This window comes from Dendroctonus ponderosae, unplaced genomic scaffold (genome assembly GCF_020466585.1).
Source record: "Dendroctonus ponderosae isolate FM_Combo_2020 unplaced genomic scaffold, Dpon_F_20191213v2 Dpon_F_20191213_3, whole genome shotgun sequence".
NCBI classification, from domain to species: Eukaryota; Metazoa; Arthropoda; class Insecta; order Coleoptera; family Curculionidae; genus Dendroctonus; species Dendroctonus ponderosae.
The window spans coordinates 10,143,439-10,169,975 of record NW_026018508.1 but is presented as its reverse complement, the minus strand read 5'-3'; the positions used below and the strand labels follow the sequence as shown (position 1 = coordinate 10,169,975).

The following is a 26,537-nucleotide window of genomic DNA, read 5'->3' as shown; positions in this document are numbered from 1 at the left end:
GCCGAATTTATGTTGCACTTAAAAATAAAGGTGTCTTCTAGATGAGAAAAATGTGTAACTTTCGCATATGGATCTTAGTCACCTTTTTAATCTGCCTGCGATAGAAGAGATATATTTTTTTAAATCGTTTTATTGCATAGAAAATCTACGATAGAAAAAGTTTTTGAAAAAGACAAATTTTTGGGTAAAAAAAGTTTCTATAATTTTTTGGAATTTTAATTGTGTCCAGATTCACTAGCAGTTTTTTGATATTATAATATATCTACTAAGTTTAAAGTGCCAGAAATAAAACAAAACTGAAAATTTCAAACTTGCGTAAGCGAGAAACGTTTGGGGAGAACTTGATAAATGTTGCACATTTTTCGGAAAATTCAAGGAAAACTTGCTGTTGAAATTTCATTTCAGCCAAATAAAGCAAAATTTTGAGATCAATACGCAAGTTAAGTGAATTTCACCAAACCAGCTTCAAAACTATAAGATTTTTGGTGCATAAAGACTTTTGCCGTTTTACTAGTTTCGAAAATTTTAAATTCTATTTGGTTGCACTTTGCAAGAGTTTGTTACTTCCTCATTGACGCTATTGTATTAGTAGGTACTTGGCTTGAAACTATGATTGAACGCATCCGAGTCAACTTTAGCATTAAATTCCATTTCACTGCCAACATTGCTTCTACTTTACACAACAATGCAGCGCCCTGAAAATAGGAAATCAATTTTGTAAAGTATGGCACAGGCACGCGAATCTCCCCATTGCCTTCTTGGAGAAGGTGCCGCATTACTCAATGTCATGCTAATGATCGTGGAAAATCAAGTATTTGCCCTGTTTTAAAAGTGAATTTTGTGCTCTAATGGAGGCTTGTAATGGAGAAGGAAAAATATATCTGCGATGCGTGCCATCTTCAGTCATCAATTACTTTAGGGGTCCACTTAAATTTACTATGATTTGAGTAAAAGAAACAAAAATTCATCATCTATTCAAGTTACAAGATTTTTGGACGTTTGGATAAGATCAGCCACTTTTCGAATGTGGTTCATTGTATGTTTATTTGAAGAGGACAAGGATTTTTCAAGAATAGAAGATAGAAAGGAGAACGATAAACATTCATATTCAGGTCAACGTATTTTTACATAAGTAACAGATACAAGACAATATTCTGTTATGTAGTTGCACTAACCTCAAGTAGGTAAGGAAGACATAAACCTGTAGGATAAATCGTTTGAAAAAGCGTATTTGCACAAGGAAAATTTGAAAATTTTGAATTTGTCGACTCCGCCACCTTGGGGAATTCTGCGGAGACTTTGGTTTACATTCGTATAAAATTGTGCGGCCTCAGGATGTGAAGATGCTTGACTATAAAAAGCGTCTGTTTACAGATTGGACTTTAGAGTAGATTGAAATTTATCCAGAATTTGAGAAAAAATCGTTTCGAATGAAGCACACCTGATTGAATTGCTTGAATAATCTGGTCAGATTGCCGATGAAAAGCAGAAGCATTATTACCATGTAATACTTCGAATACAGAATGAAATCAATTGGATTCATTTCATACATGTTTATTGACTGATTCTCTGGCATTTTCGATTCAGCTTTGTAAATTATGCGAAGTCATACAATGGCCTGGAACTCTATTCTGTGTAAACTTCTGTTTAACACTATTCCTACAATGTCAATTTTCGTCGCACATTATGCGATATTATGTCGGTTATGATTTATATACACGGTTCCAATACCCAACAGCCTGTTAATTATCCTGCAGGGAACAGATATGCTTCTAATTCGACTGATTGTATTGGAAATGTTCAAATTATTCATTCTGGCTTTATGTATTTTTATATGATTATAGTAGTAGCTTTGTTTTATAATTAAAATTATTATGAATTTGCTCAATTACTGCATACGAACTATTTTTTGAGTGCATCGAACCAAAGCTCAGAAGTTTAGGTTTTATAATATTATTGTAAAATTTGCAACTTTACAAAAAAGCTGCAAATTTGGTCAGGATTAACTTTCTTCTAACGCAATTCTCGAAAAGTGGGCATGCTAGAGACATTTGCGTTTTATTCAGGAGCATCTGACCGAAGAAATTTTCAGTTTGTGTTCTCAGTTTTGGAAAATTCCAAAAATGTACTACTTTTGTTGGATTCTCTCAAGGTTCATTTCTGAATAATTTCAATTACCAGCACTAGCGATATAAACATTTATTTTTTCTGCACTTTTATAGATTTTGCATGTTCACTTTAAGTTAACGAGTCCATAACCAACCCAGTTGAATTCAGTTTGTTTGGATTTTATAAATTAAGCAAGTCAAAAATATGGTTTAGGTTTGTCAGCTTTAAAAAAAAATTTAACGAAATATCCCTTGAACAATTTCGTGTTGAAATTGACACAACTTGTTCCAGATACTAGAAAATTGAGCGCATGTCGGAGGAAAGGTGCTCATTTGGAAACTAATTCTCTTCAAACCAAAGGGCTGAAACTTTCCTTGTTATTGCCGTTGTTAAAGCAGCGCCGTTTACATAAACCATCATGTCCTGAACTTTGCACTACCAGTAGGGAAACTAGGAGTAATATTTAAAATTGACTAACTTCCCAAGTGAAGTGGGTGTGCATTCCCTAATTTTCCCATCAGCCCAAACGCTGATACCCAAGTCGTCTTTATAGTTATGTACATAAATAAAACTGAGCGGATCAAAACAATTAAACTTTTGCGACCACTAAAAGTGTGAAAAAGTTACCTGTTTCATCCATACTTATTTACGCAGATCACAAACTACCATACGTACCATCCAGCATTTTTCTATGATTTTCTTGGAAAAACACTTCGTCAGTTCCACCAGCCATTTCCATGAGCACTCAATATTAACAACAATCCCTTAATCGGCAAGCTGAATCGGAAAATTGAACTAATCCGTAACAAATCGCTTTTGGGCTGTGACTAAATCAATTTGCTAGCGAATTTAATAAATTACCCTGAAACGAAAGCAGCTATCTCCTGAATAAGCCCATTTACTTGCAAAAGGAAAATGTTTAAACTTTTATAAAATTCCAGCCAAATCCCGATTAATATTTAACGAAATGGCTGCGTGTTGAGATGTAGTCCACGATAGGTGTTTGCTTTTTACCAACTTAAAGGTAATGCATTGTTTATTAGAAGTTGTAACTTTGACGGTATTTTCATTTAATATTCAGTTGAGAGGCACCCTTAAAGGAACAGGAATTTTAAATTTGCACTTGTGTTTTAGCCTATTAAACTTCGAAAAGTTCTCCAAAGCATCCAGTAAATCTGATACATTCCACTTTAATAAATTGGATATTATTCCCCAAAAAGACATTTACGATTTTTATGATTTCTTGTCAACTGAAGCATTTTTTTAAGATGGCCAGATGTGACAGAGATTTGAGCGAAAGTCCCAGTTTCCTGCATTTTAAACTCGATTAAATTCACTGTAGCAGCAGGAAGGTCGCTATCATCACAAAGTCCAGCTTAGAAAGTCTCGGAAAATGTCACGCAACGTCCGAATTGATCCCATTTAGGGTAACAGTAATCCAGGGAAAATCCTAAAGTTTTTTTTTCTTTTGTTATAGAAATCGAGCAGCGAATGTTTCAGCGTGAACTTTGAGGTCGGCGACGAGTCCACTTGGGATAATGAGTTGTTCTTTCCTGCCCAAAGGGGAATCACTTTACAGTAAGTAATTTTACTTTCACGGAAATGTCTTCACGTGTTAAAAGGGCCATTGTTAAAGCCCTTTTTCCTATGGAGCGAAGCTGCGTTTTATCGCAGCCGCTTGGATGGTAAAGAACTTCAATTTGAAATGCTTGTTCTAGAAAATGTTTCCAGTTTACGATAAAAAAATATATTTTACTGAAATCTTAGTATTAGCAGTATTTAGTTGATGTCGAGTCGAGACAAATTGACATACTAACAAATCGACTATTGCAAGTTTAATTTGGAAACGATTGGCAATGGAAAGTTGGATTATTTTTCTGCCTTTATGGAAAAATTGTTTCGAAATGTATTCAACTAATAAGTGAATTTTTGCTAAATTTTGAACGCTTTCCTTCAAATAACCTTCGAACTGGTGAGTTCGAGTAAAAATCTATTTAAAATTAGTTAAAAAAATAAGTACAGTTTCGCTAAACTTTGCAAATTTTTTCCAATTTTTCCCAAAATCAGGGGAAAATACTATTTTTTTTTAATAGATTCCAAAGTTTATTGGACTGAAAATGCTGCTTTCTGCGGCATGATCAATAATGTCGTCAAAAGGGTGTTTGATTTCAGAAAACTAGTAATAATAAAACTAGTAACATAATCATCGTGTAATAGCATTGCAGTAAAGAAAATAAAATGCAATAAGAGCGCGAAGTAGAAAATAACAGTAGGTACATTTTTCCAGCTTTTTAGTTCCTTAAATTATTATTCCTGGAAGGTAAATTTGAATATCAAAAAAATTGCACCCAATAACTATTTTATTTACCAACTCATTCCTTCGACAAATAAAATAATTCCTCCAAGCCCCTGCAATTTGAAAAAATCGTCAAAAATTCAAAAGTTGTGTATTATTTTTAAATAATCAGACATTAATTACCGTCTTTTACATAAAAGTTACAAAATCCACTTATGTCAAAAAACAGGCCCGCGAAACGTTTGCTTAAAGTTTCTTTCTGATCAAAATGTTGTGGAATTTACATTTGTGATAATCGATGTTTAAAAAACAAACAGAATTTAATGTTGAATTTGAAAAATGCCCGAGTTATTCAGAGTTTAACCCACCGCGAAAAAGCCAATCTTGTGCAGTGAAATGAATCGCTCTCTTAGAAAAAGAATCAAAATTTCATTAAATATTTTGAAAAATTAGCCTGGTAATGTGCTAAAGCTTTAAAGTAATTTTTTTGAAATATCTCAACTATTTTCAGTATTTGAAAGCCACCTTTTAACCCACAAATTCCCAAAACAATTCAGTAAATTTTATAAAAATGCTACACACAAATTCCACATCAAATCGAATAATATAAATTCGTTCATATGGCCCAGTTCTTTGTATTTAATTTATATGCATGCAATGTTCCAGCTGAACCGTTAAAATAAAATGCAACTGATGCAATCCGCAAAAACCGCAGTTGATTTATGGCCACCATGAAAAAGCCGTCATTTATGAATTACATTCGTCATAAATTCGATCCGAAATTTATCCTACAACCACAATATTTATTGCCGCATAAAAACAGGGCATCAATATAAAAACCAGTTAATTCAAACAATTCGGCTGCCAGTTGATTCACTACAGGACTATTTGCTTATATTTCTGTATCGAATAAAGATTGTAAAGTTTTCTTTTGTTCTTTGATTATAATTGTCTGCGTTCTTCCTAATTTTATCTCGCATTCATTCACTTTATTTAAATGACCATTAAAACTGCTAGATAATTCTTAGAACATCCAGCATTAATTGGAAATTGATTAACACTTTTCAGGGGGCGTCCATTACGTATACTTAAAACAGTAGTTCATCGACTTCATATACTAGCAAAATATTACTAATATAAACTGTACAATGTCTTTCTTAATAAAGGAATTTAAAAATGTACAACAATTTTCAATAAAAACACCACAATGTTTCGAGAGAAAAAATGTAGAATGAATTAGGTATAAATCATTATAAACCTTATAACAGAAAAAGTTATATGCAAAGCAAGCAACAGCAAAATGTATCAGCAATAAAATGCAAATGACCGACAAATGTGGAAACATTCGAAGAATTAACATAAAATTCCTTTTACTTTGGAACTAAACAAGAAAAAGTAATAAAACCTGTAATGGATACAGGGGCTGTTGGCCAACTTGTTGAAGCTTTCTAAGATATTGGCCTAACCATTCCTATCTTTTCCTTGCGGCTAATTTGTGTTTGGTTATTTAACTGCCTATTGGTAAAATCTACGCACATGTCCGATGTGCGTATTCAATTAGACTAGCTCCTCTATTCTGATTAATCAATCTACTTTGATCCTAAATGGCAAGTTTCCCTAATCAAACATCCAGTCATACATTTCAATTAGTATCGCTCCTATTAGTAATGATGTCAATTAAAGTTCGGCGCAGACACAATGAAGAGTAGTCTGAAGAGAGATTGAAATTTCGGTTTATTGGCAATAAAATTTTAATCTCTTAATCTGCTGGATCGTTTGCGCCAGCACTGAAGTGTTGAAATTTATTCACGTTTAACGGTTGTAAGAGGATATTATAATCCGGGTATTTTAATGTGCAAAATTCCCATAGGCCCGAATTTTTCGCATAATTGGGAAAAGGCTGATTGAAATCATTACTTTTGCCTCTAACAAAAGAAATTAAAATATAGTCGGCTATTTCAGTCGGATTGGAAATTTTCCTTTAAGTTTCAAATCGCTTTATTTTCAATCTTCCACATATTCTGATTCATGATTCAGAAATGTTATATTCACTGAGATTGGACATAATGTTGAAATCAGCGAAAAAATGGCCATTAGTTTAATGGACAAAGTTTGGTAGGGTTTAGCAGCCTGACAATTTCGGTTTCTATCTCAATCGATCCTAAATAAGGGTATGTTTATTTCAGTTTCACTCGGAAAAATGTTCATTTATAAATGAAGCAATGAATCTAAAATTATTTTTTAAGAAACACCAGAAGAGCAAATAGAAATGCTGACGTAAATAAGCAAAACAATTTCGCCAAACTAAAAATAAGCCTTTTACGCAACAACTAATTTACCTTAATTGCTCAAACAAGTCGCACTATCTGAATCGATACCGACAGGGATAATAAGAGCAAACAAACGTCGATATTTACATTTGATCCCCTATAATTCCGAGAATATCCAGGACAACCGGTTTTGCAAACTGGAGAAGACTTGACCCGGTTCCAGGAAACGGTAGTTTGTCAATTCATGTAATTAAAGGTGAAGTAAATTCGGGAATTTTTTACCTAAAGTTGTGTATTCTTTTTTTAATATTTCTCCTTTCTCATTTTCATTTGTCACTGTTTTAGTATTTATATGCGAATTTTGAAGCAATATTGAATAATCCTCTCTTGGTTTGTTAACTGCGCAAGAAAGACAGGCACTTACAGGGTGAAGACTTTGCCCAGAACACATTTGCTAGCAGTAACTTAAATATTTGTTTTCATTTTTCATCTTGCTCCCAAAATGCAGCCAAATACATTAAAATATTGAGGTGTCTTGGGAATTTTCTAAAAATCATTGAAAATTATCAGCATGAAAGTCTTACAACATTTCATGGGAGATGTTTTTTTGAAGTTGAAAGCAAAATTTTAATCAATAAGGACTAGAAGCTCGAAATGTTCTCAAGCGATACAGAACTAGATTAATCTCACGGGCCAGAAATTATATGCATGGACTATTTTTGAAATCTAACATTAAAAATGCTTTTTAAAATTAAAAACACAACTGCAAGCGATAAAGAGTTAAAAAGTTACATAAAAGTGCTTTTCAATAAACCGAATTTACTGACAAGGACATGTTTTATTACTAAAAATTTTATATTCGTTTATATTATAAAAACTATTTTAGGAAAGGTTTTAAAGAAGAATTTTTCAATGAGAAGGCATTTTGCAATACTTTTGTGAAATTTTAGTAGCCAAAACCCGCAAGTAAATTTTGAAAACAATCACTAGTAGAGTTTCAAATTCCATTCAACTTTGCCCATTTTATACCATATTATTTCTTCTTAAAATTCTCTAAAAATCGTTCAAATATGTGCACGCTAACGCTGCAATTCAATCGCTCGCTATAGAAATTCATTTTCAATGGACAAATTGAAGTGGTTTTATTTAAATAAAGCAATAACGTGGATAAAATTGGTGTTTGCAAAAAGTGTCAATTTAGCTAAAATTTACTATAAATGAAAGCGCTACGATAACAGATAAAAGAGTCCGCGTAATGTGTTAATTATTTTATATCTACAAAGGCTATTAGTGTCTATACATAAAATAAAAATGCGATCAGTAAAATAGGCAAGTTTTTACAAATTTTAGACAAAACATGTGCTGTCATATCAAATGGGGACTACTTGAAATTTTCCTTTTGTTCTGGCATGAAGCTTGAAGGCAGTGAGTGTTTCCTAACTAGCTAAACTGGACTTTGCAGCTCATTTTTTTAGTGTGTATTTTTGAAGTATTTAGAATAAATCACAGTTGTTTTCCAGTAATGTCTGTACTAACCATTGATTAAATAAGTATAGATGAAACTGCTCATTCATAAATACAGTGATAATTGGCACAAAGACAGAATTAATTATTATCGAAGTTTACACTGCGATGTGATAAAAAAATGTGCTCTAAAAAGACTCCAATTTTTTTAGGAAATTTATGTCCTCAAGAGTGCCATGTCAGAATATGAAACTAACAGTTTTCTCCTGCTGGAAAGTAAAGAAAATTCTTGAAAACCCTAACAGACTTAATCAGAATATTTAGTCCAAGACAACATTTTGCACATTTTAATGTTTCACTAATGGTTTGAAGCATTAAAAAATTTCACAAATTTTGCGCAAGTAAAACAATTTGCTGATTAATATAAAAAATGTAGAGTATTATTACTGGCATAAAGCAAGCTTTTAAACCCTAATAGAGCGGCTCATTTTCCGCTTTTCATCGCAGAAAGATTCAAAAAGCGGAATCTAACACCGTTTGCCTTTACCCGCCATTCCTGTGTTCGTTTTTCACCATCATTATCATTTCGGCGATCATTTATTTTAATAAGCCCCGTTTATCATTTACTTTGACCGCTACAAAAGTCTGTAAATCATTCAACGGTCTCTGAAATGGAAAAATCGCTTGTTGCAGTGAGTCGCTGACCAAATTGTGCGAATTGAGGAACATCGATTTATCAATTTGCGACGCAAGACTACAAGATAAAGAGAACAGTTCCGAGTCCATCATTCCTTTCTCGCAAGATACGGCACATCTTGTTGGCCGACATGTTAGGATTACAGGTAAATATCGATTGTGGATTTTTCAGGCTTTTCCAAGTGAGTAATTAGTGCATATGGTTTGTATAGCAAGAGTTGCAAAGAGGAAACATCAGCAATGAACAGTGGTTAAACACTGAGGAATCTGCTTAAGAAAAACGCAGAAATATTTAATCAGGTTGCAAAGATTTCATTTTTTAATATACCATTTATTGGGTAGATAGATGGCTGATGTTTCCAATAAGAAATAAAAAATATTTACAGGGAAGGTTTTAGCAGCGGTTTTTTGAGACATGTGAGTTTAAGCACTTCAGATTTTAATGCTTTAACACTAGAAAGTTAATTTCGAAAAAAATCCTTTAGCAAGCGTTCAAGTCAGTCGAGTCGAGTCACAATATAAAAGGAACCGCTTCTACAGTAGTGAAACATATTTTATAATACGATAACAGAAAGTAGCAAAGTAACAAACACTAGAAAATCTGTAGCGCGAACTAAACCGCCATTATAACTAAATAAGGAAAACAGTATTAGACAAAAATGAATTAATTTACAAAATATTTAAAGCGAGAAATGACCCAAGAGCCACAACAAGAAGAAAAATTAACTCATTCTTCAATAATAAAATACACTTTATTATAACAGAAAGTAATAAAGTGGGAACAAAAAATTGTAACGTAGTAATTTCAAAAAAAAATAACTGTTTCTACTAATAAATAATTGATTAGAAAAAAAATAGTGAGAGCCGCACACTAACTGTGGTCTAATATCACACTTCCACGTGCTATTTCTTCGTCTAGTTCATGGATAATTTATAACTCTCCTAGATGGATATTGTTGGCGATTTCCTTATTTCCCGTCCCAGAAACGGGACAGTAGTTTGTGCATTTTCCACTTCAGATAAATTTACGAGCGGAAGTTCACTTTCTTCGGCCCGTGAATTATTTAAAAACTCCGGTTCGGTTGATTAAATCGCACGAATCGCTGCTCCTTGACAGAAACAGTGGTAAATTGCAATTTAATTCGATGACTCCTGCTTGGAATCGTTACTTTTTATTTCACTGTCTGGAGCAACTAGACCCACCCCTTGGTTTTCCATCGAATTTATATTGTTTAGAGTATGACTGGAGGGCAATATTTCATGCCGTCATGAATAGTTGTTTTATGCCATCCGGCTTAAGTTACAGCTAGTTTCGACTAGCAAAGAAAAACGATTCAGAACCAAGCAGTCTGCACAAGATTGTATCTGTTCTATTGACTTTATCTTTTTTTCCTTTCAGCCAAAGACGCAAGCAATAAAAAATACCACGGATCATTCCACAGCAATCATTCACGAAAGCAATCAGGTGTAAGTATATTTTCCTTTCCTTCTTTTATAAAAATATATTCACTTAGCTTAATTATCCAGTGGGACAAAAGAGTGTAAATAGAAATTATTTTGAAGATTACGATTATTTATACCAAGACTGGTCATTATAAATACTGTATGTTGCGATCTGCATTTGCACCTTGAGAGAAAACTTCATACGCCTGTAACAAATTGCAGGTAAAAAATGATGGTTTTAGTAAATAGAGTAAAAAAGAAAATTGAAAATTGTCAGTGAATTGCAATATTTATTTTGAAAACTTGTAGAAAATACATCTGTGCAGATCATGAAACTCTAGTACGGAAACCAATTTCTTCCTCTAACAGTCAATGAAAGAAGCCGGTTACTCTCTCTCACCGTTTCTGCGAAACTAATTTTCCAAATAACCTTTGCAAGTGTGATTTTTTTCAATGAAATGAAAATAGCCGGTCGATAGGAGCAAATGATGGGTATAAATGTATATCTTTTATTGAAAATGTGCCTGCAGTGAATGCCGCAACAGAGCAAATCTCAAGGAAAATTTACGATTCAGCAGGAAAAGAGCACATTTGGAATGTTTGCCAAGCAAGCGTTTTGAGAGTGAATTAAATTTGTCACATATGTTGCGGTGGAAATCCCACTCTCAACCTGTAACTCTGACAGCCTAATTTATCAGTCTGTTTGTTGTATAATGCAATTGAAGCGGTTTTACACAATGAGATTCATCCGCCACCATTTAGTTAATTTAATACATTTGTTCTGCTATATAAAATGGCACAATTAATCACATGAACCGAAGGAAAATGGCAGGAACTCCTACTCGGGATAATTTAGATTARCAATTTCTTGTATAGAAAAAACTTTTCCAGTGAAAAACGTGTTTCTCAGAACCACTGCAAACGGGTTGGAGAATGATTTTTTTAAGTAAAMGTCACTTGATGCACATTTTCTTGCTTTTTTAAATTGCTTAGAAAGTGTTTAAATATTTTCAGTTTATATTTAAGTTTATTGAAGAGTTCATTGATKCCTCACTTCCCAGTGATAAAAAAAAATGATATAGAATTTGAGRCATTTTCCCCTTCAATTTCTACAGCCAAAAATTAATTTTGCTTTTAATAATTTTTTGTATAATATACGGTATAAAAAATTGTTAAAACTTGCGAAATTTTCCTCGAAAATTACAAATTTTTCATGCATCTTTTTGCAGTGAATGGATAGTTTTGAAGCTTCGAACTTTCTCAGTAATTTTCTAATACATTTAAAATTTTCGTGCAAGTCTTATTCAACTGACTAAAATGCCTAAATTCTCCTATTTATTCAACCAACAGCAAATAAATTCGTCATATAATTTAAAAATGTGCTTTCAAGCCAAAAACAATGGAAGGGAAACGTAGCTCTGTAGATTAAAAATGTAAAACCAGTCTGCTTTTACCCCTGTTTCTTTGCTTACGAAACACTTAAAACAAATTTATATCAGATAAATGTTGCTTTAGTAAATTGGACGTTTTCAGTAAATAAATCAGTAGAAAAACTACTTTGGACGACTCACCTAAACAATAAGCGCCTAAACAATTAACGACTGAATTTATTGTGGCAAAGATCCGTTTTAAAAGGAATTATAGTTTCGATTAATCGCAGACACATTTCGAAATTCATTCTAGTTATTTATTGAGCACCTGGACGTTAAAACCTTTTATAGTTCAATAAATCGAGATTTAAGTGTCCGGCAAAAGCTCGTCGGAAAATTTAACGAGGAAAGTAAAAGAAAATTAATTTTGCTCCAATTGGACCATGACTGAACAGGGTTTTTGAATCACGGGTGATTGATTTCAATAATTCAGAAATTTATTTTAAAATATTCACTTCATATAAGCGAATATTTATATTAGCTTAGTGGCCGATTGCACAGAAATATAAGCGCTTGAATACGTAAATAGTCGATAGAGCAATATTCGCAGTACTTGTTCCATAATTGGAGAAATAAATTCCATGTTGCTGCAATTAAACCGTCGATTTTCCAGAAAACCGCGGTAAACATCGTTTCATTTGCGGCTTAGTGAACAGCCAGCTGAAAAGAACGTGCTTTTTGCAAAAATTATTCACCGCAGATGTGTGTGCTTTTACATTTTATGAACAATATTCACTTTGCGTATGCACTTTAGCTCTTTCTCTCTGATTGACTCTATTCCATTCTTGGATTGAATTGAAGTGGATTTGCGAAAAAATAAAAATATATTGACCAGGTTACAGTAGGTATTTTGGGTTGCAAAATAATATAATCCAAGAGAATATTTATTTTCAGAGTTACCGACCGAGGACCAGTAGTTTTTTCAGCTCAAGTACAGAAGAACAAAACGTTGTCAGTTCAACGCCATCGTCTCACGAATCGGAGCAAAGCAAAAAACAAATCAAGCAACGAATAACCGCCTTTTTCGGAAACAGTAAAGTAAGTGCAAATAATACCACTTTCAAAATCTCTTCACCACCATCGCTCTGTGGAAATTTGCAAGCTTTCCCCATATACTTCACTTGACACAAATTGAGAAAACGGCAACGTTCCCCATGTGGAAATTAGCAGAGTTTGCATCAAATTCAATTAAACCTCTGTTGTTTTCAGAAAACTAAATATTCCCACAAGTTGCATACTTGCATTGATTGGATAACTAAAACTTCCGACTAAAATTGCAACGAACAGCATTTGAGAAATGAAAACAATTCGCCAATTTATTAACTGCATTGAAATGTTTAACTTTCAATGTTCCAGGATACAAAGTACGAAGCTCTTATCGAACAACTCGACCGATATTCCAAGCAGGGAACTCCGCAGAACTTCGACTATTCGCAGGGACAATGCGAGTCCATTGATGCGCTTTACAAACTAGAAGACGACTGGAAAGATATAATTACTGAATTCAGTGGTGAGCAGCTTAAATTACTTTTTCTTCACAAGCTTCCAGTTCTTCTTAAATTTCATTAGTGTCACAGTCCCAACTATCGCCAACTTTCGCTTGCGTGTTTTGTATATTTATGTCCGAGTTTTTCCTCGTCGCAGCTGCTAAACTGCGCGCATTTAATAGGTGAAGTCAACTATTCAAGAAACTTTTTACACCAACCAGGATAGCAAACAGAAGTTTCAAAGTAAATGAAAATCGGAAAGTTAATTGCGACTGCAACAAGGTTTTAGCAAGTTTTCATCATGACAATGCAACAGACTTCGCCTCTGAGTTTCTCAGTTGTGCAAATTATGCAAGTAAACAAAAAAAGGGTCAAGGATGTGGTGAGCGCAGCCAAAAAGGGAAAATGGGAAGAATTTGGCAAAAGCTTACCAAAGATAGTAAAGACAGCCAGAATCTTTTTGTTAGGTCCCGAGACATACTGAGGTAATCTGGACAGGTGGAAAATAAATATGGGGTCATAATAAGACAAGAATAAAAAAAGCAATAAACAATTTATTTTTATACGATCTTTTATCACCAGTTAAATACCACTATAAAACGTCAGTACCCGGCTTTTAGAGTTTCAATTAAATTCGTTAAAGTTTAGCATCAACTGTGAAATGTTAGAGACTTTACGATTTTAATCAACATCCTTTATTGCTCTTGACGCTAATCCTATTTAATCCCGTTTGAAACGCTTGCAATTCAGGGACAACATTTAATGGATGAATTCCTACCTGGTATTCAAGTTTCGCTCTGCAAATGCTGCCAGAATTAAGTAACTTACTTGCTTATATGGATATGTAAAAGAAACATCTCACTCGGCAAATGATGGCGCTAAAGTGCAATAGAGTGGATAAAAATGATAGCCAAGTTTCCCTGCTAGCTTTCAATAATACCGATAAAAGCACTTTTCCAATTTTCGATTCGTGTCAAGAAGACGCCTCCCAGATAAGATGGTTGGAATGCCTAAGAGCATGTAGGGGTCGTGCTCTTTTTCTGACATGCAATGTGTGAATTCGATTAAATTTGAGGTCTTTGGTTTCAGATCTGAATGATCGACAACAGCAGCAGCAGACGGCTTTGTGGGAGTTAATAAAAACGGAAGTTGCCTATATTAAAACGCTGAAAGTTGTGACCGATGTAAGTATTTGTGTTTGAAAACTCGTCACCCTTATCTATCTGAAGTGTTCACTTACTTYTCTTACGTTACGTTYAATTASTTGTTATTAATATAACTCGAACTAGTAAAGTTTCAGAGTTTTTCTCTAACGCTTTTCAATAATTTTTTTATGCCCACTTATTTTTTTAGAAGCTCGATGTTGATTTRAGAGCAAGAGCTCTAAACARTTTTGAAACTGATGAAYTTKWMGCSRTYTGAAGMTKTTTTTCCKAAWAGAATTATTTTCCATTTATTGGCMGAAAAGCCCAAAAAACTCACCATGTATGTGTCAGCATGATTTTCCAAAGCGTTGGGTTTTTGTGGCCATTGATTAAAACTGATGAGTTTTTGGCCAAAAAACTGCAAAATATAACCAACTTCAAGCAGTAGTCGCGGAAGACATAATTTCTTGAATTTTATTTGTCTGGCTATTTTGTATTTGAATTTTATTCGGTAAAATCCTCATTTGCTCTAATTTATTAATCATCAAATTTTATATTATTTTATCTTATATTTCTTATATATTTTTTTAATTTTATCTTTGTACCAAGTAGGGTAATTAATCCTTACTTTTTCTGAAGAATATAAGCACTTTTTAAATACTTTGTATTTAAACATATCGGTAATCAATAAAAAAATTATATTAGCAAGTACTGTTTTGGGTTCGTCAATGCAAGCAAAGTCGAAAAATTGGAGAAACAATGATTAAAGCCTAATTTTATGAATGCCTAATAATAGCAGACGCAGCAAACTAAAAAAAAAGAAAACATTTACATGACGATTCAAATAATGAAGATACAGAAACATTGGAAGTTTTGGAAACCAGCTGTTCAGAGCTGGAAGCAAAATGCTTGCTGTAATGTTTCACATTTTCCTTAATTTTTCTTTAAAACAGCTTGTAATGTTTTTCGTAATGCTTCTTTCGATTCCCTTAAGAAAACAAAACAAAACAAATTTTATATTCTACAAGTTTTTTCGAAAATAAAGATTTGAGTAATTTATAGTTTTCCAGGCAGAAGTCCGTTTTTTTACCAGCTACAGATGGAAAAACTAATAATTAACTGCAAAACACATTTAGTGCTGCTCGCAAAATAACTGAAACATAGATAAGGTTATAAAAATTAAAAATCAGAGTTACAACGCATTCAAAAATTTATTATAAAATGCAAATGAGAAAAATTTACAACGAGAAGTAATTCAACTTTTGCCGTTTTATGGTAACAGAAGCATATAGTGTTTTATACAGGGTGATTCTGGTTTAATCCTGATTTATCATCAATCATAATTAAGTTCCTCACGTGTATTTACTGGCGTTTCATAAACTATTGACCTTAGATATCCCTAAACAAAATAATCCAAAGGATTTAGATCGGGCTAGCGTGACGGCCAAGTCACTGGTCCTTCGCGAGGAACACTTTCTGCACAAACCTAAGTTGACGCAAATTATTCAGTTTTCCTCGGTTTAAGTAACGTTTAGTGAAATGTACGTGACTACATTGTCCCGAATTTCATAAAAAAAATTTAAAAAATTAAATGTGAAGAAATAACAAGAATCCAAAACATTTCCAAATGAATCAGTTAATGCAACCACTGCGTTGAAATTGTTTGTTTGTTCAAGTTTTACTTTTTACTCAATCGTTTTTCCAGTTCATTCCATTGCATTTGCCCTTTTTATGCCCCCTTTATTCCCTTGTTCCTTAAAAATTCATGCTATAGTTAATAGTGTGATAATAATGAGTTTGTATCTGATTAATGCCATGTTATCCCGTAAATGTTGACTCTGTTAATTAAAACAAAACATCGACGTTGTCAGCAAACACATTTAGTAGTGATAGACCTAAATTTCGCCATAACCATAAGCTATAAAATCTTCCAATTAATTTTATAGGAGTTTCATTATTGCGGTCCGATGGAGGATTTCCATTTAAGAAATGTGTATTTCTTTCAGTTATTTCTCGGTTGTTTACGGGACTTGCAGTCGAAAAATCTATTTAAAGAAATCGACACGGAAAAGCTGTTCTCCAACATCACGGAAATACTGGGAGCAAACGTAATTTTTTGGAGGAACACTCTATTTCCGCTGGTTAGAGACATGAGGAAATACAAGAGACCTAGTTGTTTGGAAAACATGCTTGAGGGTTTCTCACGACTAGCGGAAACATTTACGCCATATTACAAATACTGTGCCGAACAATCCAGGTAAGTAAACTGAGTGCTTAATCGAATTAATGGTACCTAATCAGGTGAGTTAGTGTGTGTTATGCGATAGAGCACTTATAATGGAAATTTACTTTTATTGTTCATAAATGCTTTTCTATCCAGATGCCAACATTACTGCCGAGAGAATCTTGAAAGCGAAGTTTTTACCGCCTATTTAACTTGGTGCGAAAGCCAGAAGGATTGTAATCGGTAAGTGTTTTTCCCTTTTTTGGTTATCGCCGTCCAGGCCAGTGTTCAAGCAAATTTGGCTATCTATTTAACAATTACAAATTTTCATTTATTTGTCGACTTATTGAGAATTTCCCGTGTATAGAGAAGTATTTTTTCAAAATTTTAAAGAAAAATGTGTGCAATTTGACTAAAGAAATACATGCATACATTGGCTTTTTACAGTGATAAATTGTTTTCTCAGATAATTCCATTTGAAACTAAACTGTTTATTATATTTTTTTAAACTTTTTAATTTATGGACAACCATTTTCATATTTTTTCGTCGGTGAATATTTTTCCAGTTTGTCTGGTGTAGTTTGTAGTTTTCAAATTCCAAATCATTTGATTGCAAATTGTGATGAAATATCTGCTTCTTTCAGATCCTCAAATTATTACTATTTTCAATACTCATCTTCCTGCTTGATGTATTTTTTAAATTTCCACATTTACACATCTCAGAAAAACCTTCTGGACATTAGTGGAGATTTGCAGATTTGTTTGCAATTGTTTACTATATTTGTATTGATGAATGAATAACAGGTTTATATAAATTATATTTATTTTTCTTTTTTAATTTCCTGATTAATACCTGTATACTTTTAACCAGAACTATCATTATAATTTGAATATATTTTTATATATTTTTATACTATTAAAATAATTCCGCTGTTACTGAAAAATCCCTTTCATTCTTCATGTTTTGTGTAAAACGTTCAATTAAACCGTTTCTGTTTCCTTCTCCGATTTTCTCAGGAAACTTTTCATGTAGAAACCTAATTTTAAAACTCTTTGTTCTAATTTCCGCTTATCTCAAAAATATGAAGATAGGCAGAATATTTTTGATTTTTTGAAAACAAACAAACATTCTACATTCAAACATTTTCCAAACTACCTGAAAAATTGAAACATCTTAATTTCTTAACTCGCTTTTAAAAGGAATTGCATCTTTAATTTCGTACACAATATTAACTGTATTTTTTAAACCGGATCTGATTGTCTCAGAAAGCGTTGCAGATTGGTGTATAATCTGAAAAACTGGCATTTTTTTGCGTTTTTAGGCCTTCGACTACAAAATTTCATCCTGACATTTAGCAAACACTAATTAATGGCTTACACCTCCAGAGGAGGACACATCAGGAATAAATTCTAAACCGCGACCAAAAAACCGGAAAGCCAATTTCTAACCGATGTTTCTTGAATTTCTTTAGTTTTGCTGATTTTTTGTTTATTGTTATACTGGAGCACGATCTGTAAAGGCTTCATAAATTTTAACTTGACGAATTTTAACATTTTCATTTTTATTTAAAACATTAGTTAATAAACTTCGTAGTAAGTGTATATTTTGAAAATATAAATAAGAATATAATGTCTATTCAGTTAAAAAAATAACTAAGTAATCAAGATTATTATATTATCCCTAAAATAAATATTAATTAATTTAAAGTAACCGGTAAATAAGTTTTTCGAGATAAAGTTATTGGTTTATCAGACCGATACTTATCTAATACTACTAAAACAATCCCACTTTTCGCATTTTGCTCTAAAATAATACAGTTTCTAAGTTTCCATGAGAAAATCTCCAAAATATTCGTGAAAAGGTAAATGAAATTTGAAACACACTTGACTATTGCTCAAGTTTCATCCAAGGAATCGGGAACTTTTTATCCAAATTGAAACTTTCTTGCCAAATTTGTCCGGTCCTGTTAAGCCTCCGGTTTTTTTTCCAGCTACTGATACCCTCTTTGGATGGCGAATAAGAACGAATGGGCATTTTTACTTTTATTGGGGCCCTGGAAATATCCCCTAAAGAGCTTATTTGTGCCGGTCATTTCTATTATATCAATATTTCAGAAAAGCCGAATGTGAATGGTAACTTTTGCCCTTGTATCAATGTTTTTATATTTTCACAAAATCTCTCTCGATTTAAGCTGAAACGCAGCTCTACATTTTTTTTTTTCGTTCGACACTATCTGAAACATATTAAAGTTTTATTACATAGTAGGGTTTCTCGCGTAATAATTCCCTTGGAGTCTTTTTTGCGTAGGTTTTGCCATAAATCCAGAAAGTTCCCGAGTACAAAAATGATTTTGAATGAGGCATGCAACAGGAACATTTCCAATCCTCGGGGAAATTCATAACATGCCAAAACTCAGGAGGATCGCATTTGCCTAGGAAATTGAGATGTTCCTTTTTCAGCTAAAAAGTTTCTTATTATTCCTAAGGCGACGATATGAGTTTCCCTTTGAACTGATGCTTTTTCGGAAAGTTTGCGTTCCCTCTATTGCACCGTGGCGAGTTCTCAAATTGAGACAGAGCTAAATTTGGATTCATTTTCCAGATTAAGGCTGATGGATATTTTGGTACAGCCGATGCAAAGACTGACAAAGTACGGTCTTCTACTCAAAGCCATTTTAAAGAACACAGACGAGGATGTTGAAAGGGAAAGTCTTCAATCAATGGTAAGTAATAAAAGTGCATTATTTTAACTGGGAAATTTTYGTTTTCTGGTCAATGTATAATAATTCGTAGTTTATGGGATCACTATCCAATAGCAAGTCAAAGAACGAGAAATAAATGTGAATTATTACAATCCAAAAATGACTTTTTTCTTCGAAAAATTTGTCTACTTTTGTCAAAATCTTACTCGATCTGAAATAGGTGGCAAAATTTTTGAAAAAATCTTGATAWCATGGTTAATTTTTGAGGGCGCAACTTGTTTTATTACTTTAAAYCCTRGTGAGTTTATTTTTATGTTAAAATTAAAGATTCCTATCAGAAAAAATATGTGTTCAAAATAAATTAACATTGTTAAAAAAACCCAGAACATTTTCATTTTTTTTTATTCAAGAAAACTATTAACTATGGAAGTATAATTTGGATCCAGTTTAAATTATTTACGTTATACCTTAAAGACTCGTTTGACAATTTCATCATTATTAGAAATTGTACTGCCGATGAGCGAAAGGTTGAAATTAATTTCAAACATGTTTCGAACAAATTTAAATGCCCACGTATCATCCCAAGCTATACTAACTCCTTGTAAGCAAAGCCAATGTAAATTAGCTTCGGTGGGAGTTTCGAAACTGATTTCGACTTTGAAACTTCCTGTTAAAAGCCATTAGTCTGATAGGTGTCTGAGGACTCCTAGCTGCAATGTTTAGGTACCAAACATTGTATGTTTTACCTCAATTTTAACCGATTTACAAATTGTGATGGAAATTTGTTCAAATTCGTGTTTGTTTCTTATGTGGAAAATTCAGCGAAATATGCATGTAGCAGTGAATGTTATACTTGTTAATTTGTCGGATTTTTTTTGTTGTTGTTGAAGTCGATTTTTGACATAAAATTTCTAGTTTTTCAACAAATAAAATTGAAAAAGTTTAGATGCTAAAAATTAGAATACAAAGTTGCAGTTTTTTTCAATACAAGTATTTCAGGATTTTTTTGATTTGGGCTGTAAATCTTGCAATATAAATAATTACTTCTAATTTTGTCTTAACAATTATTTCAAATATTTACAGAAAAAAATTTCAAAAAATGTTATATTTATGTGCGATCGAACGATCTAACATTTGGATTTTCATTGGGGACTTAAAGCTTAACTAGTTTCTGTTCGTGCTAAATTATACAGTGGATGCCAGTAAATTTGGGCACACTTTCGGAGGGTGTGAAAATAACACAAAAACAAAAACAAAAAAAATTTTCAAAAAAATCTCCAGCTAATTATAAAACTTTATTTAACGAAACCGTTTTTAAAAAGCTTTATTTAATTTGAACAGCGAATAAGCTTACTACTTAATTCCACAAGGTGGTTACAAAGAATGAATGAATTATGTATAACAACCAAATGAAGTAAACGCAACTGCTGACACGTCAAATGCTGATGCCTGGTGTCTTCTTGGTATTCTGCTGATGCCTGGTGTCTTCTCGGTACTCTGGTTGCAGAGTCAGTTGTTATGGCTATGTAACTAGCTCCTCCCTATCAACTAATAATTTCAATCACAAAAGTATTTTCGCTGCAATTTTTGAAAAAAAAAACAAAACTTTCTAAATCTAAATGAGCGTTTCCAAATTACTCAAATTTGATTTAGTGAATATTGCACATAACTGGGAAAAAATCAACATATTTTATTTAAAAAACCAGCACATTTTGGCATTTGATTTCATCTAAGTTGCAAAATTACGCAAAAAAACATTGCAACTTTATAAGAAACCTAAAGCTCTTACTCCCTTTGCTAAGTCCTCATGCAATGAGAATTTAACTGCTGACAAACTATTTACTTTTGAGGTATTTAGAAGTTCCCAGAAACATCAGTCGTAAAGTGCAATAAGAGTTACTTGAAATTAAATTTTAAATTGCACACTAAATCACTCGCCGGCAGCGGACTATTTTGAATCCCTAATCAAGTGTCTCTACTTTAGACTTGTATTTACCGACCTGAAACTTATTGTTTCATATTTACTTCCTCGGTGAAAAATAACTCCTCAATGTTTTGCGATTTGTCTTCATTAAGCCTTCCGATTACTTTGCCCACTTCTACGAATGTCACCATAAATCATGATAAATTTCACAATGAAATTCAGTGCCATTCTCCCACGTTTAATCCCATTCCTGAATCCAGGAACGAAATTAAATTGTACTTTTTTATATTAATTTAAAACCGCGAAGCAGAAACATATATTAATGTAACGAGTTCTGTTGGGAATTTACGACGTTTTTAATACTTGTTTGAGATATAACCTTTTACATTAAATTTAATTTAATACCGGTGGTAACAGGGTTTTGTTCGTTTAAATTTCCGATGCTTTTCGCTAAATTATTCATTAAATTTCAGATTTTCTAGGATTTGCATGAAAATATGATTCTAATTATTTTCACGACAAGTTGCGCCCGATAAATTGCAGTGTTTTTGTCTGACTTGTCTTTATTTTGATGTAAAATAATGACTTCGTGGTTTGTTTCTGCTGACTGCAAAGTTGAAGCTCAGAAAGCGTTCTTTGTCCCGATGCGCTTTTCATGAAATAGTGCTAGTTGAGATGGTGAAGTGTTGAAAAATTCACTGCAGTTCAGTTTCCTGTAGAAATGTTCTAATCAGTTTTTCTTGCTGCATTATTAAAAATCCATATTAACTCGCTTAACAGTTCGCTTTATTTTCTTGAGTTGCAAAAGTGAAAATTTCCTCAGAGAGTGCACAAATCGTACATAAAATACAAATTGCCTAACGAATAAGGGCGAAGATAAAAATTTCAATTTTTTTTACAATTTTCAATTTTAAAAAACAATTCACCAAATAAATTTAAAAACACTAAATCAATAAATTACCAGATATTTCCTGGATGAATATTTCCATCTTAACATGGCACATTTTCTCGTCTAAATTCAGAACCAACCATCAGATTTTACTACTTCATACACCATTGAATAGAAAATTCAATAGAAGAATGTTCTTTAAACTGATAATGTTCTTATTATTCAAATTAAGTATTGGTGTTTTTGGTAGTTTGTTAATTGTTCAATCGTAAAAGATGTTTATTTCTTAAACAAAAATCTTGTATGAAAATTGAAAATCACAAAGACCGATTGTCCCGATAACCTGTTTCTATCCACACTCTTTACTCATACAAACGCTTTGTAATATAGTTCTTAATAAAGAACGACAAAAGTGATTAATGATTTACACGGGCAAAAAAATGTTAATTTAAAGCAAAGCACACCCTCTATCATTTGTAAATGTCCCGAGAGAGGCAATGTTCTAGTGAGCCCTAAAATTTCACCTATAATTTACCTGTCCGCGTAATAAATCGGCTCGAGACATTAAAGGGCCGTGAAATATGTGAACGTTCGTCTTGACCTCATTGGGGGTGAAAGAATTATGCCTCCAATATCCAATATTAAAGTGAAAATAATTAATTTGAGGTGATTGGCGAGAGTAATAAGTTCAACGGACTTTGATACGAAAAGCTCATTCATCAATAGAGGGAGTTTTTATTTGAAGTTGCCAATTAGGGAATTGGGAAAAGCGACAATTAGATTTAAAAATCTCTGGTTGATTTGCAAGGTTTTTTTGAGTAATAATGAGAATTAAAGTGTGATAAATTTTTCAAATTATAGACGGCAATTGAATATTAAAAATTTAAAAACCTAGTTTTGCTTTTTACGGTTTTTTTGTAATATTTAATATTGTTTAAACAGATCAAAGAAATGCATGTTTCTTGTATTTTTTCTTTAAGCGAAAATCAAGTAGCCGTTGAAGTTTTTTATAAACCAAGAAAATAAACTAAAATAAAAAATTTAAACAATTGACCCCAAATCGCTACAAATTCTGGACGGGAGTTCAACCTAGTAATATGGAATGAAGTTTATCTAATTTTTTTAAATTTTCATCTGCATTTCTTCCTATTATTTATATCAAAAAACAATTATTTCTGCTGACATATTAAATTTTCACTATCTTAAGCAGGCCTTTGACAATAACGATGCTGACACTTTCATAAAAATCATCCATAATACTGATCTTTACCACCTTAGTAAATATCGGTCACAAAATATTTGTTTTTGCTCAACTGAACCCTTAACTTTAAAAATTCGCATCTTCCAAAAGGAAGCAATTAGAATTAAGAAATTTTTCGAACACACTTGACTCTAAAGATGTGGAGATTAAAAGAGTAAAATACTAAGAGAAAATATTAACTTAAACTATTAATAAATGCAATTAATTCCAGTTAATCTTCAAAAGCATTCAAGTAAAATCAGTGTAAAGGGAAAAAGTGTTTGATTCGCGCCGTAAAAAGGCACTTTCTATTCCTATCAAAAAATAAAAATCGCTAATTCTGGAAGCATATTAGACCTAACAATTGGATGAATGGTTTTTTTTGTAATATTTAATATTGTTTAAACAGATCAAATAAATGCATGTTTCATTGTAAATTCAAGTAGCCGTTGAAGTTTTTTATAAACCAAGAAAGTTGCGCGCAATATTAACACGTTCCATTTTCAAAGTGTTGAGCTGTTAAAAAAATACGAGAAAATAAACAATTAAAACAATTGACCCCAAATCGCTACAAATCCTGGTAGGGAGTTCAACCCAGTAAGATGGAATGAAAAGTTTATCTAATTTTGTAAAAATGTTTATTTATTAATATATTTTTCGAACCAAAGGCAAATAATAAGATTCATGAAGAAAAAGAAGACATTTGATTCTAAGTTCTTTTCTCAAACTTTAAAATGTTCAACAGTTAAAAACAGTTTATCAAAATAATTTATAATGTTTACTAAAAGAATATTTAGTTTCGCATTTATTAGAGAAAATTTCCATTCAAAAGCTCCAAAGGTTTTTTGAGTCTTTTTTTTAATTTTCATTTCCATTGCTTTCTATTATTTATGTGAAAAAAACAATTATTAAATTTTCACTATCTTAAGCAGGTCCTTGAGAATAACGATACTGACACTTTCATAAAAATCATCCATAATACTGATTTTTACCACCTTAGTAAATATCGGTCACAAAATGTTTGTTTTTGGTCAACTGAACCCTTAACTTTAAAAATTTGCATCTTCCAAACGAAAGCAATTGGAATTAAGAAATTTTTCGAACACACTTGACTCTAAAGATGCGGAAAGTTAAAGAAGTGCAATTGCAAATTCAAAGTTCGACGTAAAATACTACGAGAAAGTATTAACTTAAACTCTTAATAAATGAAGTTAATTCCAGTTAATCTTCAAAAGCATTCAAGCAAAATCAGTGTAAAGGCAAAAAGTGTTTGATTCGCGCCGTAAAAAGGCACTACCTATCAAAAAATAAAAATCGCTAATACTGGAAGCATATTAGAGCTAACAATTGGATCAAATACACGTAGAAGAGCTGAGTTTATTCAAATCCAATTTCAGCGCGACTAATCGAAGGATTTCTTCCAGATAAGAATGGTGGACGAGTTCGTAAACAACGTCAATTCCAGCTTAAAGCGAAGACAGGATAAAGAAAGATTAAAGGGAATCATCGCCAGGATAGAAAGCTACGACATAGTGGTAAGTTCTTTTAAAACTTTTAATTCTGAAGTTGAGTTAGTGTCTCAAGGCGAGCCCTGTCAGTTCCTCCTAAAACGTGCTTTAGTAAATTGACTTCAAGAAAGGTTTATCGAAAAAGTCGCATTTGCAGGAAAGTTTCCCCGGCACTTTTTTTCTGGTTTGTCTGTTTTAAAAACGGCCGTTAATAATTCAATTAAAACCACTCCGGCCTAATTGAAACTGTTTTCCCCAAGCCCGCTAACAAAATACCAAATATCAATGGTTGTGTAACGAATTAAGTTCGCCCTTCCTTGAATTTAATTGGAAACGTCTTCGTAATTCCGCAGGAATCCAAGGACGATGACATCGAGCGAATACTGAAAAGGGAGAAGTCATTCACGCAGCTTGACCTCACTCGTCCCATGTTGGGCTGTCCTCCTGAAAGGAAGCGCCATTTGTTATTGGAGGGCGACTTGAAGTTAAAGGACAGCGGGGCCTCCAAGGTATGATGATTAATTTCCCTGTTTTTCTACATTTCTCCTCTTGTTGCGGCTTTGTTATTACGACTCGCAAACCTACTAAATCATGACAAATGTAATTACTCTCAACAGACAAGTAAAGAAGTCACTGCTTTTTTTCACTGCGACCTCTAAATTAGGATTTTCGCTTTTCTTCTGAAATGGGAAAACATTCCTTGTTATCGCTGTGTTACTGACTTTATTAAGGGAGATGAAAGTTTAAAAACCGCTAATTAATTAAAACTATTCTTTTTAGTATTTTATAAGCATTAAAAAAAAAATAATTGTTATTACATAAAATTACAATTATTTGCATTTCAATGTTTTGGTTGGAGCAAAACTCAAATCCTGGAAAAAGCAATATTTTCAATTTTTGTCCAAAAACAATTTTTTAGTTTCTTAAAATAACAGCATGGGTTTTGGGCGATGAAACCAAAACTATATTAGATCCCGAATAGGGAGGCTTATACCCAAAGGGTAGAAAACCGCTAATAAAAAAGATCCAGAATAAAATAATATCACATTTAAAAGAAAAACCTTAACGCTGATGTGGTTATACCATTTTCCGAAAACTCAATACTTTTTAAAAGTATGTTCTCTAACAATGAAAGCACGAACTTTTCCGAAACCTTGATAAAAAAAACTAAATAGTTTTTTCATTAAGAACCACATCAACCGCCAAAATCCTTCACTGTGATCACGATCGTACTTCCGCATTCATAAAATTAACTTTATCCAACAAAATATGAAGAAAAATGTATTGAGTTATGCACGCTTTAGTTAGAAAATACTTCAGCGCACCAATCAAGCAGAAATTAAAACTACAAGATTTTAGAATCTAGAGTTTAAAGATGAAAAATTCAAAAGCAAACATCGATTAGTTTGGCTAAAGTCCGTTCGTTCATTGACTGTATGCAAACGAGAATCCGAAGAAAAAACGCATCCTGTGCCTGACAACACCATTATAAAACGGTAGATCTTGATTTTTTGCGCAATAAGGGCAAAGTGCCTTCGGCAGCCGGGAGCAATCTTGATCGAAATTTGATTAAAACGGCTCATGATGGATTTATTTAAGCCGAACTAAATCGCTTACTTAGACCTACCCGCTAATTGAATAACGGAAGAACGATGTTTTGTTCGAGTGGGTCAAGTTTCCGATAGTGTTTACGCAAAATTAACCCTAATG

General features: G+C 32.6%; 1 protein-coding gene across 4 annotated transcripts in view; it reads left to right on the top strand.

Moving 5' to 3' along the window:
* LOC109535746 (pleckstrin homology domain-containing family G member 5) overlaps positions 1-26,537 on the top strand; it is a 122,807-nt gene that overhangs the window by 91,051 nt on the left and 5,219 nt on the right. For all 4 annotated transcript variants that reach the window (XM_019901707.2, XM_019901705.2, XM_019901709.2 and 1 more), the window contains 11 exons: positions 3,587-3,687; positions 8,833-8,981; positions 10,235-10,302; positions 12,603-12,746; positions 13,065-13,218; positions 14,285-14,379; positions 16,347-16,597; positions 16,721-16,807; positions 19,167-19,287; positions 24,744-24,854; positions 25,181-25,336. In XM_019901707.2, coding sequence (XP_019757266.1) covers positions 3,587-3,687; positions 8,833-8,981; positions 10,235-10,302; positions 12,603-12,746; positions 13,065-13,218; positions 14,285-14,379; positions 16,347-16,597; positions 16,721-16,807; positions 19,167-19,287; positions 24,744-24,854; positions 25,181-25,336 — 1,437 coding nt within the window. The remainder of the gene's footprint in view (positions 1-3,586; positions 3,688-8,832; positions 8,982-10,234; positions 10,303-12,602; positions 12,747-13,064; positions 13,219-14,284; positions 14,380-16,346; positions 16,598-16,720; positions 16,808-19,166; positions 19,288-24,743; positions 24,855-25,180; positions 25,337-26,537) is intronic.